Source organism: Sprattus sprattus, assembly GCF_963457725.1.
Source record: "Sprattus sprattus genome assembly, chromosome: 3".
Classification (NCBI taxonomy): domain Eukaryota; kingdom Metazoa; phylum Chordata; class Actinopteri; order Clupeiformes; family Clupeidae; genus Sprattus; species Sprattus sprattus.
In genome coordinates this window covers 30,505,602-30,524,771 of record NC_137922.1, presented here as the reverse complement: position 1 = coordinate 30,524,771, position 19,170 = coordinate 30,505,602, and the positions used below count along the sequence as shown (strand labels likewise).

The following is a 19,170-nucleotide window of genomic DNA, read 5'->3' as shown; positions in this document are numbered from 1 at the left end:
TACACAAAGAAGGCTTCCTGTGTTCTGGTATGAAGTTGCAGTGGAAGCGCATGTAACGGTTTCGACTGCAGTACTCGCAAGGCATTAGCGATGCTACCTCTTTCCCTTTCCGTCCAGCTAGAGAATAGTCCAGTGAATATGTTAATATCATAGGTACTCTCTTTTACTGTGTAGCACGTCATATGCTCTAATTATTAGGGTGAAAACTTTTTAAAGGGGCTTGGTTCTTATTTTATTATTGTAATTTTTGTTTTTAATTGCAACCTTGAATAATGTAATTTAGGAATGTGATTTTTAAATTTTAGTCCAAATGTTTTAATATATGTGTATACGCAAATTTGTACCAATTTATGATACATTTTATTGGGGCTGCTGTTGTTTGTAATCTGACAAGGAGATATTTTGGTACTGTTTCCTAAAATGTTCCAAATGTGTTAGCTTCTTGTGGGCGGGGGAGTAGAATCTATTTTTGTAGCGGCATAATCAAGTTTGAGAACTCTATCATTTGTAATTTCACACTACATTATGCTCTTCTGGAGTAAATTTTTTCACAATCAGATGATCACGTTGTTGTCTTAATTTTTCCATCTGGTTTGTTACCCTGTCTATGTACCATATCAAATATATCATATTAAGGGACATCATTTTAAAGATGTGCTGAAAGTGTTTCACCTGGGTAATATCTAGAGATGTGCATTCTTTCAAGCTCATGACCGTTAGGTTTCATATAAAAGTGTGCCATTTCTTAGAACTTATATTATATCTTACGGGGAACTGAAATCATACCCCTTTTAATTCGTTTTTTTTTTAGTTGGTACTTGTTTTGTTGTTGTTGTTTCCATGTCACACTATGAATTATTATTTGTCATTACACCAACACACAGCTCTGCCTTCTAGTGTTGGCCTCATTAGTGTAGTTCCTGATATTGGGACGGCCAGGTGTTTGGTGATCTATTACCACCGGCCGCTTTGTCCTCTAACTGCCTAAGTGAGGTGCTTTACTGACATCTGAAACCACTCCACAGGGGATTAAAGAAAGCCGTCACACTCAACTGTGACCAGCACATAAATGGCCTCTGGAAGGAGGGCAAGAGTTGTCTAAAATGTGACAATCCTTTTAAATCCACCGACCTGCTGGCTAGAACAGTTGCCTATGAATGTGTGGGGGGTGGACATACATAACTCTCTTAGTGTGTATGCTCATACTATGAGTGTACCTGCATAATTAAATACTATCCAGTCCTATTAATAATGATAACGGGTATATACAGTATATATACCCTGTTTGACCGCACATTTCTATGACTCATGTCCCCTAGTACTTGAGATCGTTATGAACTACACATGTATTGGTCAGTCACTGTGCATGTCCTGAAGGATTTACTGTCTTTATTTGCAGTGTTAATGGTTAGTGATTTCAGTCATTTTAATGGATGGTCGTAATGGTCTGTGTGCAACTGATCAAGGGCAGAACAGTAACTCTTGACTGCATACTTAGGGTACTACAAACAGGGTAGTACATACTTTAGAGTTTCTCCTCCCACTCCCCCCTTCATCTATCATGCAAATACGTCATTCAATTCCAAATGAATTTATTATCCGATCACTCACTATGGCTTTGTGTGTGTGTCGGTGAGTTATTTTCTCTCATACATCAACAGGTATTGTGCCATTCCCAGCACAGCCTCTCTGCTTACCAGCTTCTGCTTAACAGCTGCCATCATGAATGGCCAAATAATGGTATGGGCCATCCAGCCACCCTAAATTATTCATAAGCCTTGACTATTAGTTTTGTGTGTGTGTGTGTGTGTGCGTAAGTGTTCCTGGGGGTGGCCTTTCAGCATCTCCATGTGAGTGTGTGTTTTTTTGTACGTAAGTGTGTGTGTGTGTGTGCTTAAGTGTGTGTGTGTGTGTGTGTGTGTGTGTGTGTGTGTGTGTGCGTAAGTGTGCCTGGGGGTGGCCTTTCAGCATCTCCATGTGAGTGTTGCAGACATTTGTGTCTCATTGCAAGATTGGAACTCAGTCCATCATGACTGGCTCACCTAAGAAATCAGGTAAGCATTATTACACTGAAGTAAACTTTCCCCTTCATGGAGGACAGAAGATTGGGGTCCTGGAAAATATGAATTTTTTAAAATATAAAAGAATATTTAAAAACTAAAACTGCATTTATTTTAGATTAGTTGGTTTTAGAATGTGGGTCATTGACTAAGTGGGTAAGCAGACTGAAATCTGTTACGCAAGGTGTCATGGGCTTAGCACTTGAAACTTTGTCTTAATGATGACTGAGTGAGAAAGAGATCCAGCGCAGCTCCTTCTTCAACTGACAGACACACAGTCTGGCTTAGGATGTGCTTTTGCACTTTACATTTCACTGCTTGTTTAAAAGCTTGGAGTTCAAAGTCACACAGATACAAGGAATATATATATATATATTTTGCACACTGCAGTTGTTAGTCAAATGAAGTTGAACAAATGATCCCACTCATATTCAGTCTGCAGGCATAACATATTAGTACGTTTTCATTGTCATGCATGGTTTTCTTTCCTCACACTTACAGGGCTGTTTAAACATTAAATGGACTTGGAGTAGAGAGATACCTCCTGGAAAATCACTTCAGAAAAGAATGGGTAGAAAAGAAAAAAGAGAAGACAAGCAATCAAAGAAAACAGGAAAGGCTGTCAAAGTTCCCAAAGATGCCAGTGACCAAAGCCTGAATGAAGGACAGGAATGCATTGATGAAGAGGATGATTCTTTATCTGTTCATGAGGAAGTCACTAAGAACCAAGAGAAGCGGAATAGGAAGACAAAACAGGTGGATGGACACAAACCGACCAAAGAACCAAAGAAGACGAAAAAAGAAGAAAGGCAATCCCCAAAGCAAGCACTAAAAGGCCGGCAAGGCAAGGTATCAACTCCCAAGGAGCCAAGCATTGGCGTCACTGAAAAAGGAGTCACAGGTAGATGTAGGACTGCCAAACCCAAACAGGTCCTTAAAAAGCCTGAAGGTAGAACAGGACAGACCACTAGTAAACCTGCAAAGTTTCTTAACAGGAAAAAGGCAAAAGTGGTGGAAATAGCAGAGGAGGAGAGTGAGGAAAGTAGCTCTGAAAGAGAAAATGTTGAGGTAAGTGAAGATGGCAAAGAGGAGGAGTCTGAATGTGTTGAGGAGTCTGCTCCAGCTGAGCTGAGTGAAGACAGCAGTGAGGAGACTGACAGAGACAGGAGAGCTGATGGGAGATCTGAAGAGGACGGGGATGAGAGAGATGGTAGAACCCGCAGGGCACCTGAAGAATCCTCAAGGAAAGGAACGGGTAGAACAGCGGTGCTGGAGAAGCCTGTTAGCAGTGAAGAGGAATTACTGACTGAGGAAGAGTTAAGTGATGGACTCAAACCAGAGACATCAGGTACAGACTTACTAAAGAACACCAGAACACTGAAGATTGGATTCAAATCTAAAATGCTGAAGAAAAAGGAAAATTGTCCCACAGATAATCCAGACGAAGGTCCTTCCGTTTCCAAGGCTCTAACAATTAAGGGATTAGGTTTAAAAAAGGCTGATGCTGCCAAAGGAAAATCTCAGATTCTTCAGTTAGCAAATAAAACAAAGTCAATAACCAAGACAGAGAAAGATCAGAATCCAGAGGGTAAAGTACCTGCTGTCAGGAGCCCTAAATCTCTCTTTACCCGGCAATCATGTGCAATGTTGACCGTGAAAGGAAAAGGAAAAGATGTCAACGAGGAGGCATCTAAAGCAAAAGAAACTGGAGAGGACGTTAAAGGTAAACAAGCTACTGGCCAGACAGAAAACCTTAATCCAGTTGATAAGGATGTGAAACTGACCTCTAAGGCGACTAAACTGAGAAGCATGACTACACTCCGCCGTATGTCTGGCTGGGTACAGAAGAAGATTCCACGGGGCAGCCACGTACAGCGGAAGATGAGGGCAGTCACACAAGCTATAGGTGCATCAAAATGGCTAGTAGTACAGATATCCAGGAAGAAGAGCAGCTCCTCCAGCTGCAAGAAGAACCTTTTTCAACAAAGAATGGCTATGCGGGTAGCCAGTAGGAGGACTCGACAAAAGAACGCTAAAGAGGAAATAATGTCCCAGGAAAATACAGCTGATGGTCAGTCAGAGGATCCTATCTCATCACCTTGTGAAATCCAGAGTGGTCAAGATGAAAAGACCAATGCTGGGGATGCCAAATATGCAATTGTTTTTCCTAGGATGAATAAAATTGGCCAGTGCAAAGGAAACACACCTACTCCAGCCAGCAGAGGCACAGGAGACGTCACAGTTGAGCCAAGGCCCCCTAAACCAGGGGCTCGTCTGGTTCTCCCAGGAAAGCCTGATCTCAGCCTTCTTAAATCTATTAAAAAGAATGTTCCAGAAAGTCAGCCAAGCAGAGAAGAAAATACAGAACATCAGTCAGCAGAGGGAAATAAGAAGGAAGAGAGAGTAACTTTGAACAACAGTGAGGGAGCCAGTGTCCTGCAGGCGGCCAGAGACAAATTAGGCTCCTCACAATTTAAACTGACCAAACTCTCCCTGTCTAAGCCTATTCAAGTAGGAGGCCTGAAACCAGCACAAGTCAAGGATGGAGAAGAACGAGACAGGAATATGGCTGCCCCATCTGCAGGCAGTGAAGGGCACAGACAGGCATTGGTGTCTTCTATCTACGAAGAAGAAGCTGATCGAGAGGTGGCTCAGCTCATGGGGGACAGCGTCTTCTCCTCTCCCCCTGATGTCCACTGGGCTCTCCATGATGGGACTTTTGGTGACCCACAGGACTGGCTGAGGACAGAGTCTCTGCCGCCTCACCAGACCGTGGAGAAACTCACTAAGTGGACGGTGTACCAAGATGACGATAGGGCTCAGACCATCCATGTGCACAATGGCAGTGGACCGTGGGAGTCAGAAGATCCTACACAAAACATGCTGGAGAGCAAACTCAACAGTACTCAGGTACAAATGTATACGTAAAACAATATGTGGATCTTTGACCTGAAACTAATTTGATCATTCTCCTTGTTGAGTTATCTTGCAAAGTCTCACATCATTAGGGGGAGAGGGTATGACAAGCCATAATCCGGTTTATTATGCATCTTGTAACATTCCTCTTGCCCTTCCTCCACTTCCTCTTGCTTTTCCTCTCCATCATGTTTGGACTGCAGGTGCTCATGCCAGGCAGTGGTCAGGCTGTTGAGGTCGATGAGGTGGAGGACCTGTCACAAATAGAGTGAGTGTTCCTGCTGCCATTATCTTCTACAGACTGGCACTTGGAACCCTTTCTCTCTCTTTTTCCCTTTCTCTCATTAATCACTATATTCATCTTTCTTTAAAAAAGGTGTGCATAGAATTCTTGACAAACGCATCCCTAAATCTGACTAAATATTTGTTTCCAGTGAGGTATGTGAGAGTTCCGTCCTGCTGAATCTGAGGAAGAGGTTTCATCGGGACTCAGTCTATGTAAGTATGAACACATACATATCCTCATCTCTCAGCAACACATACATATCCTCATCTCTCAGCACCAAGTGACACTTATGAATATGAATATTAAAATCATGGATTTGTAATAAATCATTGATCAGTTATAAAAATATATGAATTTGTAATTCAAATATTCAAATGATATTTTCTGTTTTCACAGACCTATATAGGAAACATGTTACTGTCAGTAAACCCATTCAAGCCTCTTAATATCTACACAGAGGAGATCAGACAACAGTACCAGGCTAAAGAGCAGCAGAGAAACCCTCCGTAAGTCGACAGGCTAACATGAGGATACACAGGAGGATGATTTCACATTCATGTGTTTTGATCAGTGTCTATGTGTTTTCAGTCACGTCTATATGTTTGATCGGTGTCTATATGTTTGATCAGTGTCTATATGTTTGATCATTGTCTATACGTTTGTTTGATCAGTGTCTATATGTTTGATCAGGGTCTATATGGTTGATTAGTGTCTATATGTTTGATCAGTGTCTATGTGTTTGATCAGTGTCTATGTGTTTTCAGTCACGTCTATGCCATTGCGGATGCAGCCTTCACTCAGTCCCAACAATCATCCCAAGAGCAGTGCATTGTCATAAGGTGCAGAACACTGCCTCCTATTGAGCACAAATACTGATGAAATGCATGTTCTTGTACTTCATTGTAAGTAGATTTGGAGAACATTAATTCGATATTAAATCAATTTGTTCAATATGAATGTTAATGCATTTATTCTGCATTCTTGCTGTGATATGCAGACCCATTTTGGGTTAGAATAGTGTTAGAAGAGATAGAATCAGTAGGGTCATGAAGTCTGAGGTCACTGACAAAAACTTTTTAGTTAATTGTTTATTAAAAAGAAGCAGTTCTTTCAAAAATGTATTCCCAGTCAAGGAGATTAAGATTGTTTAGATCTATTTGTGTTCTCATGACATGAAATTATTTCTTCAGAATTTTTAAATCCTCAAAATGATTAAATCCCACCATTGTCCAAGACATGGTGACAGGGGACTAACTGTAGGGAAATTTTAGGGGTAGGGAAAAAGCTTCAAAATAGCCATGCCATGGCTTTACTGTTTGTTTAGGATTAATATGCATTGAAGCTCAATGCATTTATGAATTCAAATGGGGTTGTTTGTCAATGGGGGGGTTGAGACCATGGAATAGCAATATAACATTACTATCTTTCATTTTCCCAGTTTTCCTTCATGGATACCATACATTTTCTTATGGAATATTTTAGATTAAAAAATAAATAAAAAGGGGAATGGTGAAACATGCATTTCCTCCATGGACACCACAGAGTATACCTGCAATATGATACTAGCTTTTCCTTTACAGTGGTCAGAGTGGATCTGGAAAAACCGAAGCAGCCAAGCTAATTGTACATTACCTTAACACCATGTATCAGGGCAGAAACGACAACCTCCGACAGGTTAGGTTAAATAGTTCACTTGTGATGTGTGGAAGCGGTCATATACAAACTGACACAAACAAATTTAACATTTTTTCATGTATTTTAGCCTATGGATGTCTTGCCCATTCTGGAGAGCTTTGGTAATGCCAAGACTATCCTCAACAACAACTCCAGTCGTTTTGGCAAGTACCTCCACATCCATATTTGCCAGTGAGTTGACATTGCAAGAAGCTGAAGATATAGAACTTGAATGTGATTTTCTTCCACTAAACCTATTCCCTACCTCTTGCATTGATTTCTTGGCAGTGGTGTTGTGGTTGGTACATCGCTTTCAAAGTATCTACTTGAAAAATCACGTGTTGTCTTCCAGGTGATGTTATCTTTCACATACACATCTGTTCTTTACACAGTTTCGGAATATAAGGTCTTTTAGGTCAAAATAGTTTGACATAGTTTCAAAAGAACTGAACCTCGTAACGTAGACGTAATCCATTTTGATATTGCTGCACTGCCTCAGGCCCATGAGGAGAGAAATTACCATGTCTTCTATGAGCTGCTGGCAGGGATGAATGAATGGAACATGCAAGATCTGTATCTTCAAGGTGCCGAGACCTACTATTACCTCAACCAGGTGCCGACCTACACATCGTATCTGATAATACTACACATATGGATGTGATGTGCCTGCATGTAGGCCTGTAGTGTATGTTAAATGTGTGTTTCCTGACTTGTACCCCTCTTGTCTCTGTGTACTGGTCCAGGGTGGGGCTTGTGAACTGAAAGGGAAGCATGACAAGCAGGACTTTCAGCTCCTGGTCCAGTGTCTGGAGACCATTGGTTTGCACCCTGATGAGTTGTCAACTGTATGGGCCATGCTATCTTCCATCCTGCAGTTAGGGAACATCTGTTTTCGCTCTTATGAGGTGATACAACCTTCTGTTGATCAGACACACACCTCTCAGGCTCTGCCCTTGATAGAGATGGTAATCCCTGTGTGTGTGTGTGTGTGTGTGTGTGTGTGTGTGTGTGTGTGTGTGTGTGTGTGTGTGTGTGTGTGTGTGTGTTCTAACTTCAGAGTGAGTCATTTGAGGTGGCACAGATCTTCAGTGAGTCTGAAACCAGGCGGATAGGCAAGCTGTTGCACATCTCAGCTGAGGCTCTGCAAACAGTCATCACACATCGGGTCACAGTGAGGCCTGACACAAATGCAGCACACAACATTTATTCTGAACACAGCTCAATGTCAACGCTTAAATGTCTCTCATGTTTTGCAGGAAACTATTTATGACAGAATATACTGCCCCCTCTCTGTGGAAAGTGCCATTGAATCCAGGTATGGTGTTGTCATGTGTGGTTGGACAGCTGTGTTTGTATAGATTTGTTTGTGTATAAGGGAGAGAGAGAGAGAGAAGAAGAGAATGTGTGTGTGTATACATTTTCAGTATGTAATATTTGTTCTGTATTTATGAAAAACTCAACATGTCTTCCAATAAGCTCCTGTTATTCCTCAGGGATGCCATAGCTAAGGCTCTGTACTCTGTCCTGTTTGACTGGCTTCTGGAGCGCATCAACCAATGGCTCATTCCCACCCAAATGGACAGCACAGTTGGCATTGTGGACATCTATGGGTTTGAGGTCAGCTTCTTGATAGCCCCTTGTAGTGTACAGCAAATGTACCTAAGATGACATAGAATATTTCAAATGCAGCTCATAACATTCTGCTATGGAATTAAAAGTAAACGTGTTAGTGACACCTAACATTTCCACTTTGCAGTCCAGTCCAGTTTGCAGATTAAATTTTTTCCCGCTGAACCACCCATGATATTGATGAACAAGTGTTTTATAATATCTGTGTGATGAAACAGCCTGATAACAAAGGGATTGTGTGCTAACAAACTCCAATTTCCAGGACCTTGCAGTGAACAGCTTTGAGCAGCTTTGCATTAATTTTGCCAACGAGCAGCTGCAGCACTTTGTCAACAAAGCAGTGGTGTCACAAGAACAGGTACTTTTGATAACACATATCTGACTACTAGCCTTTAGCATGCTTCATGCTAATGTCTTTCATGCCTGTGCCCCATGTGCTTCCTGCCTGGTCTTGTCTCTGCCTTCAGGAGGACTACACCACGGAGCAGATTGAGTGGTATCCTGTCTCTCTGCAGGATTCCCACTCCTGTGTGGAGATGATCGCAGCACGCCCGCACGGCATCCTCCGCATCTTGGATGACCAGACCCTCCTCCCTCAGGTGCCTTTAATGACCAGACCCTCCTCCCTCAGGTGCCTTTAAAGACCAGACCCTCCACCTTCAGGTGCCTTTAATTACCAGACCCTCCTCCCTCAGGTGGCTTTAAAGACCAGACCCTCCACCTTCAGGTGGCTTTAAAGACTAGACCCTCCACCCTCAGGTGGCTTTAAGGTCTTTAATGACCAGACCCTCCTCCCTCAGGTGCCTTTAAAGACTAGACCCTCCACCTTCAGGTGCCTTTAATGACCAGACCCTCCTCCCTCAGGTGGCTTTAAGGTCTTTAATGACCAGACCCTCCTCCCTCAGGTGGCTTTAATGACCAGACCCTCCTCCCTCAGGTTCCTTTAATGACCAGACCCTCCTCCCTCAGGTGGCTTTAAGGTCTTTAATGACCAGACCCTCCTCCCTCAGGTGGCTTTAATGACCAGACCCTCCTCCCTCAGGTTCCTTTAATGACCAGACCCTCCTCCCTCAGGTGGCTTTAAGGTCTTTAATGACCAGACCCTCCTCCCTCAGGTGGCTTTAATGACCAGACCCTCCTCCCTCAGGTGGCTTTAATGACCAGACCCTCCTCCCTCAGGTTCCTTTAATGACCAGACCCTCCTCCCTCAGGTTCCTTTAAAGACCAGACCCTCCACCTTCAGGTGGCTTTAATTACCAGACCCTCCTCCCTCAGGTGGCTTTAATTACCAGACCCTCCTCCCTCAGGTGGCTTTAAAGACCAGACCCTCCACCTTCAGGTGCCTTTAAGGTCTTTAATGACCAGACCCTCCTCCCTCATCAGGTGCCTTTAAGGTCTTTAATGACCAGACCCTCCTCCCTCAGGTGGCTTTAAAGACCAGACCCTCCACCTTCAGGTGGCTTTAAAGACCAGACCCTCCTCCCTCAGGTGCCTTTAAAGTCTCCAATCTGAACACAATGTAGTGGAACACAGAGAGAAATGTACTGACTCTGACTAATGAGACTGTCATGAGGTAGGAGTGCCAGTAAGTGATTCAGTTCGTTTGCCTCTCTCCCTATCTGTTCCAGGCCACTGACCACACCTTCCTTCAAAAGTGTCACTATCACCACGGTAACAGTCCTTACTACTCCAAGCCCAAAATTCCACTCCCAGTTTTCACGGTTTATCACTATGCAGGAGCAGTCACCTATCAGGTAGCTTATGCTTGTGGTGATCACATTGCACATTTCAACATTCAGCTTTTTAACAAATATATATTAATATATTTCTAACAAGAATATCCTCATCTTTTTTCTTGATAGGTCCAAAATTTCTTGAATAAGAACCATGACCAAATCCGTCCAGAGGTACTGGAGCTCTTTGTTCGAAGTCGACAGAAGGCAAGTTTAGCGTTTACCACAACTGAATCACACATGTTCGCTTTTTTTGCTTTGTTCTAAAACTTTGTCTGTCAGCCCAAAACTACTTTCTATCAGTGGACTTGACTGTTCTAGCCATGTCTCATCCATTCTATTCAGTTGTGGACCATCAGAATGTCTGCTTCACTGCAGCAGGCCCTGCCAAAGGAAAGTGCTGTTATTTACATATGGGAAAATGGGAGCAGAAACTGTTCAGTAGGACCGCCAAATGCTGCAGTATGTAATTTATGAAACTGGATACCTAGTGGAAAGTAGTATCAGCAAAATCCAACCACCACCACCACTGTTATTGAAGAATGACACATCCACTCATCCAACCAGTTAGGGACACCAATGTGTCACTCTGGGTTGTCTTGGTAGAAGAGCTTTTCACAGGAACACAAAGAATCCAGATTCAATGCCAAGCGTTGGTTGGAGTGGTGTTACCTAAACCACCACTAGACTCCTGAGCACTGGAGATGTCTGTTGGTAGCTAAGCAATGATATTCTAGATGGTTCTGTTCTTTTAATGTTGTTAAAACAGTCTGAGGAGGACCCGACATCAAAAGCCTTCCCAGAGGGATTGATCAGTATTGATTCCATGATTTAAGGATGAGAAGCTGGATGAGCAGCCATCCTCATTCAATATTTGTCTAATATGACTAAGTCATCTCAGATTTGCTTTGTGTGTTTCATGTGGTGTTTCCTTGCCAGCAGACAGTGTCTGGGCTGTTCCGTGAGGTTCAGGAGCGCTATCTACAACAGAAAGAGCTTGGCTCACGGGGAAAAGGTTTCCGTCAACAGACCTCAACAGTGGCTTTACATTTCCAGCAGTCACTGACGGAACTCACCACCCGACTTGAGAGGTGATTGACACTACATGCAAATTTCCTTCCGTGCTGATTGTTAATGGGTATATGATTTGGCAAACAAATAAAGTAAACAATATTTGTATGTTCTGTGTAACTGACATTTTGGGGGCACTGTCTAATAAAAATGCCAAGTGAGGATCTGTGGAGCTTCTGTTCTGCAAACTAGAGACTGATGTTTTTAAACATCTTATGATCCTGATTAGATCCATGTGGCACCAAGTGGAACAAACCTTATTTTGTATTCAGAATTCTGAATTCTGAACAGAATTCTGTGCTACGAAATGCATTCATTTATTATAAAAACCATATAACAACGCATTGCCTTTTGTCCACAAAAAAATCCTCAGCATTATAATAATTTCATTTTGAAGAGAACACATTGTTTTGTGCACAAAAAATAAAATAGATGATTCATGTTGTGCACTGAATTGACCCGACAAAATAAAATAATTTCATACACAAAACAAATTATGTCCATGAAGGAGATATCCTTGGTCAACATTTATACTTTTGTGGCATGAAATACACAGTGCACTACACTTTGATTATTCCGTGCCATCGAATATACAGCCGCGGAAAAAATTAAGAGACCACTTCAAAATTATCAGTTTCTCTGGTTTTACTATTTATTGGTATGTGTTAAAGTAAAATGTACATTTTTGTTTTATTCTATAACCTACTGGCAACATTCCTACCAAATTTCAAATAAAAATACTGTCATTTAGATCATTTATTTGCAGAAAAATGACAATTGGTCAAAATAGCAAAAAAGATGCAGTGTCTTCAGATCTCGAATAATGCAAAGAAAACAAGCTCATATTCATTTTTAAGCTACACAATACTAATGCTTTAACTTAGGAAGAGTTCAGAAATCAATATTTGGTGGAATAACCTTGATTTAAAATCACAACTTTCATGTGTCTTGGCATGCTCTCCACCAGTCTTTCACATTGCCGTTGGGTGACTTTATGCTACTCCTGGCGCAAGAATTCAAGCAGCTCGGCTTCTTTTCATGGCTTGTGACCATCCATCTTCCTCTTGATCACATTTCAGAGTTTCTTTTATGGGATTCAGGTCTCGAAATTGGGCTGGCCATGACAGGGTCCTGATCTGGTGATACTCCATCCACACCTTTACTGGCCTGGCTGTGTGGCATGGAGCATTGCCCTGCTGGAAAAAACACTTCTCAGAGTTGGGGAACATTGTCAGAGTCTTGCACCTACTGTGAAATTGGACTCATCAGAGAAGACGAACTAGGAGACCCTCCAGTCCGCTATGGTTCAATCCTTATGGTCTTTTACAAACCTCAGCCAGGCAAAGTACAACGTTGTCCCGGAAGAAAAACTTGCTTCCTTTTGCTCTGACAATGTTCCCCAACTCTGAGAAGTTTTTTTTCCAGCAGGGCAATGCTCCATGCCACACAGCCAGGCCAGTAAAGGTGTGGATGGAGTATCACCAGATCAGGACCCTGTCATGGCCAGCCCAATTTCGAGACCTGAATCCCATAAAAATAACTCTGAAATGTGATCAAGAGGAAGATGGATGGTCACAAGCCATGAAAAGAAGCCGAGCTGCTTGAATTCTTGCGCCAGGAGTAGCATAAAGTCACCCAACGGCAATGTGAAAGACTGGTGGAGAGCATGCCAAGACACATGAAAGTTGTGATTTTAAATCAAGGTTATTCCACCAAATATTGATTTCTGAACTCTTCCTAAGTTAAAGCATTAGTATTGTGTAGTTTAAAAATGAATATGAGCTTGTTTTCTTTGCATTATTCGAGATCTGAAGACACTGCATCTTTTTTGCTATTTTGACCAATTGTCATTTTTCTGCAAATAAATGATCTAAATGACAATATTTGTATTTGAAATTTGGTAGGAATGTTGCCAGTAGGTTATAGAATAAAACAAAAATGTACATTTTACTTTAACACATACCAATAAATAGTAAAACCAGAGAAACTGATAATTTTGAAGTGGTCTCTTAATTTTTTCCGCGGCTGTACATATTGTCCACATAACAGTACATAACTTACACATACATTTCTGTTACTCAGGAAGTTAGAGAAGGAATTGCATGCACAAAAGCAAAGGCTGCTTGATCTTTTGTAGACGTCAGTGATTTGCTAAAGTACTAAATTAATTATGTCCATAGGCTATATTACTGAAAATATGATGTGCATGAAAATCCTTAGGTTTAAATCAACAGTTGTCACAGTCATCAGAGTGAAAGCTGTCACATGTTTTTGTAGTCTATTCAAAGCCCTGGCAGGTTTTCTGTGAATTGGAGATGCAACTGGTAGGGTACATCACTCGGTCGGCAGACATTTACTTTGGTTTATTGCAGGGTGGTGCAGCATTTAAAAATCCCTCCTATGTGGGCGGAGAAAGAAAAGGCCAGTGCAGGAAGGGAATGTCAGGTTTGTGTAAGTCAGGTTTGGGAAAGCGAAAGAGGACAACAAAGCATTGGATTAGACATTAGATTCCATTTACCATACAAAGGTGTTTCTGCCTTGTCTGTGATACTATTTTCAAACAGCCGGCCAAAGGAGACTTGGGTTCAATGTATAAGATGCAGCGAATGGCCCATGTTGCCTGTAGGCAACGTCAGGAGAGGCAAGTTATGTTTGGAAGCATTATGTCTTTGAATAATGCCATACCATAGGTATTTGTCTTAGATTGAGTCTGCCATCATTACAGATTTATTATAAATTATTGGTTACTTTCTTTGTTCACATAAGGTTTTGAGTTCAATTCCGCATTTAAAACAAAAATAAATCTACATTAACAACAGTGGGTGCCATCCAGCACCTCTTATTTATTAGAACTAACATACACTGGAAGACTGTGCCCTTTAAATGAGATGTCTTCAGTAGCGGTCTCTCCCCAGATACCTTTGCAGCAATCAAATCAAAACACCACACATAGTGATGTATTGCAAATTTGAATCTTTTTTTCTGGATTCATGTTCATGACCTGAACCTACAGCTATGCTGCCTTGATTGTGACATGATACTTTAAGGAGAAGTCAGTCTGAGAGATGTATAAAGGCATAGACATCATGAGGTCTATCATATTTGATTAACTGTATTATACCACCTGACAGATGTATAGGCGTAGACAACATGAGGTCTATCATATTTTTGCAGTGTTGCTGGATCTATTAGCTAGCCTAAATGGCTCCGGTGGAGGAGCGGCAGGCCTAAAGCCTAGAATGTGTTACCAACACCTGCAGTGTTGCTGGATCTATTATGCTTCCCAGCTGGTGCACTTGTAACAGTATGTTACAGTTCACTAGTTACCCTGTTAAAAATGTGAGAAGTAAAGTCACTATTTCAATTAAATCATCAAAGTATTATTATTACATTTGATTACTTTTGATTACTTTCTGTTCGGCAGATGAGACCAAAACCAAAACCAACCATATTCCCAAATGAATGGAGCCTGTCTAGGCAGGGAGAAGATGCAAAGCAGCAGAATCAATGTTCTATTCTACGTATAAGATTTAAAGTTTATATAAGATTTTATTTTGATAAGTAATGGTCATTTAATTACATATGTTTTCTTAATAACTGTAACGGATAATAATTACATTTATTAAGCATTTTAATTATATAACTCCTACATGTAACTGGTTGCCCCACTACCCTGGCCCCAGCACCTCTAGAGACATGCTAGCAACAGATGCTAGTACCCATAGGTTTTAGCCTTGTTGCTAGGACGCATGCAAGTTAGAGTCTGTCGCTGGACTGTGCTTGTCTACACAATGACGATTCCATTGGTGTCATGACCTGAATGGGAGTGAGGTTTAGGGGGGTGAGTGTAACGGTAGTCAGTGGGTCCAATGCTGTGCAGTCAGTAAACCTCTCTCCCCGACACCTTAAGAGAACAGGTTGAAAGTTTGAGTCCGGTGTGGGACTGTGGTCAACACAACAACACAGGTTACACACTCCTTATATATGGGTTATGTCAACAATGCTTTTATTTCTCTCTGGACCTAGAGGACTTCAATAAGCCTCGCTAGGTAATGTGTACACTGTGTTTCTGATGCAGTTACTGTTTTTACCTGAAAGATTTTATTTCAAATTCAATCCAAATTGTCCAGTGATTCCAAACCTTCCAGAAGTAGTGTAGTAAACATATATTAGCAGACCACTCATGTTCTATTGTGTATTTTCCCAGATGTAAGACTACCTTTATCCGCTGTTTTAAGCCAAATTATATGAAGGTAAGCTATTATGTTTAATTATCTAACAGCAATTGCCCTTTGAACTGCACACAATATTCCTCATTTTTATTTCCTTGCACTTTTTAATTATGTTAGAATATTACAGAACAGAAATGTTAACATCACATTTTCCTACATGGTGCAAGTTACCAGGTATGTTTGATATCAACTACATGTCAACCCAGCTGAGGCATGCAGGCATACTGGAGACCATCCACATCAGGAAGGAGGGATTCCCTATACGGATCCACTACACCTATTTCATGGAAAGGTATTGTTCAAATAATCTTTAGGGTATTAAATGAATTATATCAACATTGCTAATGTCCCTCAGCTCACCCAAACTCTTACTCTTGCTGTAGGTATGGTGTCCTTTTAGCCACGCGGCCACCTGACCAGTCAGATAAACAACAGGTTGTGACTTTGTTAGAGACCGTTGGGGTTGAGGATGGAGAATACCGGCTAGGACTCACTAAGGTTCAAATATCAGTCATAACTCATCACAATACTGTTTATTTCTATAGAAATAATTATTTAGTAATTGCTCTTGTCAAACCACAAATGACATATTTCAAGGTGGTTAAATATTAATGGCAAACATTCCTTTGAACATACACTCTCTCTCACACACAAACACACACACACACACACACACACACACACACACACACACACACACACACACACACACACACACACACACACACACACACACACACACACACACTTGCATCAGGTGTTTATGAGGGAGTCCCTGTACCAACGCGTAGAAGAACGTTGGACTAGCACACAGACATGGGCAGCTGTCACCATCCAGAGAAACATCAGGGGCTTCATCTGCAGACGAAATTTCCGCTTCTTCAAACAAAAGGCCATTGTAATTCAGTCCCACATCCGTGGCCATCAGGCCAGGTACGGAGCCCTATTATTCTATTGTTGAGGCATCTCCAAAAATGACCTACAAAAACAAGTGTGTGGAAAATAGTCAAGACAAAAATGTTCTTCTTTCTTCTACTTTCTCACTGCACTTCACTGCATTGGCTGAAACCTTGGCATAATAGGAAATATTACAAAAGACTGAAGCGCTCCTTCACTCAGTTCTGGGCCGTAATGATGATCACGAGGAACACCATTAAGAGACGGCGCTGGAGGGTAGGTGTTTGACCACATTTATCTCCACATTCTCCCAACAGAACAAGCATAACCATTTGTACACTGATTCTACTCTCTCTCTTTCACAAACACACACCCACCCATCCATACACACACATACACACCACTGTCATGATATCATGTCATTTGTAAACAGTGCTCACCGGTGTATGTGATCCATTACCAGGCAACCATTTTATTGCTAGGGTGGAAACTATGTCCAGTGGCCAGTCTGTACTGTCATAAGGTAGTTTATCTAAGTTATCATTAAGCTGAGGTCAAAGTCTAAGGTTTTGTCACCAATATCTTATCTGTAATTTACAGTAATTATCTGAGACCTCACCATAGTGCAAATGTTCCCGTACGGACATAAGCCTAGGTGAGCCAACCCAAATGTTTTGGTTTCTTTTGTAAATAGCTTAATCTCACCAGTGTTCTCGCTTGTTTAGAGTTCCATACCTTGGTAGCGGTAGAATTTTATTTTGCTGTCTGAACAAAAGTCAAAAGTATATTATATTTGGGGGTCTTTGTAACATTGCTTTTGTCAAAGATAATATTTTTTCACAATAGAACTATTGTGTGTTGAAATATTCAATAATTTAACATACATCTGAATAAGAACATCTTCAACAATCAACACTAATTGAATTTGTAATAGTCAGTATTTTTTATTTTGAATACTGCTTCACTTTAAAGTTTGCTGTACTGTGAGCAGTAGTTAAATCATTTGGAGCCAGGTACATTTTCACTCTCTCTCTCTTTCATCTTTTACTTCATCCCTCCTCTCTCTCCATTTATTTGTTCTGTATGCAAAGCAACTCACACATACACACCCAGAAGTGGGTGCAACACACTCTCACACACATTTGCAGATGAACACGCCCTTTAATACAGCTGTCTTGGACTTCAGACAGTCATCCTGAATTATCTCCTTCATTATTTCCTCTTCTGCTCGCCTATGGATTTACTTGTCATAGCTCTTACAACAGGTAAACCATAATTTACTTAAAATCAGCTGAGTATTATGGACTTAATGTTTGATTGCTTGCATGGTCTAACAGAGAGATAGAGGACATGTGAATGTGTGCCTTTGGACATCATTACAAATGTGTGTGTATTTTTTGCAAATATGTTTTGTTTGCTGTGGAGATGATGATTTGGTCTTACAAAAGTACAGATAATAATATAGTTTGCCTGGCAGCCAAATGCTCTCATCATGAAAATGAACAACAAATGTTTGTTTAGTAGAAAGACGCATTTCTGGTTTGCCCTACTCTCCTCTTGGCATTCTTTTATGGTGTATGGACTTTGCTCTTTTTGATTACTCAACACTTATTTACCAGCATCATCCGAAAGCAACCCAAGGCAACATTTTCCATCTCAAATATTGATGTTCTCTTGATATAATTCACTGTCATAATCCATATTATGAAATATTTTTGGATAAGAGACATATACTGTTACCTCTCTCCAGAGGTGGGTCAGCCCTTTTGAAAAGTAGATTATGCCAAGGATTGTTCCAGCACTTCCTTCCTCTTACTGTTTTCTGTTAAGGAAGCTAATAAAAAGATAAATTGTAAATCATTTCTTTCTATGTTCATTTGAGAGGCTTACACGCCCTTTCTTACTCCTCAAAAAATAAGTAAAATAATGAATATGGGTGTTTGTTTAAGCCTGATTGTTAACCTTAGCACTCCCTCTAAATACCAGCATGAATGTTATGGATGGCAGTAGTCTGAGAACAGAGTTAGACCCAGGCTAGTTGTTGGACCTTTTCCATGTGACTACACTGTGGGTGGAGTACAGGTGTTCCTTATGACCCTGCTGTTTAAGGTGGGGAATTATGAGCGAGGGCGTTCCTCAGCTATAAAGCAGACAACCTAAGAATAGAGCCATTTATTGAACACTCTAGAAGCGAACAGATCAGGTAAGAAGCAAGCCATCAGAAGTAAAGGAAAGGGCTAAATAAAATAGTTTTTCAGGTTTCAGAAGGCCTTTATTGGCTGTACTTTATTGGCTTATTATTGATTGAATTGTGACAATACAATCAATAATACTTGATGAGATTAAACATAATGCCTTAGAAAAACATTAAAATACTGCCACTCATGTTAAAACTATTTTTGTGTATTGTGGATGTGTGTATGCCTATCCATGCTTCTATTGTTCTCTAGGTGTGTAGTCATGTAGTATATAGTTGTCATTATGGCCGCATGTGTTTTCAGGAACACCCCAAAAGGACTAGACCAAAAATCACTGTTAAAGCCCAGTCTAGTGCTCTGGGAACTATGGTGAGTTCCACTGTTACTCTATTACACTTCCACACTGAAACACACAACCTGGAATGCTTTGACATTGTTACCAGTTTAACTCAGTTTTACCTGAGCTGAGAGTAA

General features: G+C 41.0%; 1 protein-coding gene across 1 annotated transcript in view; it reads left to right on the top strand.

Moving 5' to 3' along the window:
* Positions 1–2,627: 2,627 nt before the first annotated feature.
* Positions 2,628–19,170, top strand: part of myo15b (myosin XVB) — a gene marked incomplete at both ends in the record, with an annotated part of 44,735 nt that continues 28,192 nt past the window's right edge. The window contains 22 exons of the mRNA XM_080835439.1: positions 2,628–4,970; positions 5,180–5,244; positions 5,411–5,474; positions 5,659–5,768; positions 6,027–6,101; positions 6,843–6,936; positions 7,025–7,128; positions 7,225–7,288; positions 7,436–7,549; positions 7,680–7,841; positions 7,994–8,107; positions 8,193–8,251; positions 8,430–8,553; positions 8,828–8,923; positions 9,033–9,164; positions 10,194–10,319; positions 10,428–10,509; positions 11,245–11,389; positions 15,577–15,622; positions 15,769–15,893; positions 15,985–16,099; positions 19,000–19,065. Coding sequence (XP_080691565.1) covers positions 2,628–4,970; positions 5,180–5,244; positions 5,411–5,474; positions 5,659–5,768; positions 6,027–6,101; positions 6,843–6,936; positions 7,025–7,128; positions 7,225–7,288; positions 7,436–7,549; positions 7,680–7,841; positions 7,994–8,107; positions 8,193–8,251; positions 8,430–8,553; positions 8,828–8,923; positions 9,033–9,164; positions 10,194–10,319; positions 10,428–10,509; positions 11,245–11,389; positions 15,577–15,622; positions 15,769–15,893; positions 15,985–16,099; positions 19,000–19,065 — 4,425 coding nt within the window. The remainder of the gene's footprint in view (positions 4,971–5,179; positions 5,245–5,410; positions 5,475–5,658; positions 5,769–6,026; positions 6,102–6,842; positions 6,937–7,024; positions 7,129–7,224; positions 7,289–7,435; positions 7,550–7,679; positions 7,842–7,993; positions 8,108–8,192; positions 8,252–8,429; positions 8,554–8,827; positions 8,924–9,032; positions 9,165–10,193; positions 10,320–10,427; positions 10,510–11,244; positions 11,390–15,576; positions 15,623–15,768; positions 15,894–15,984; positions 16,100–18,999; positions 19,066–19,170) is intronic.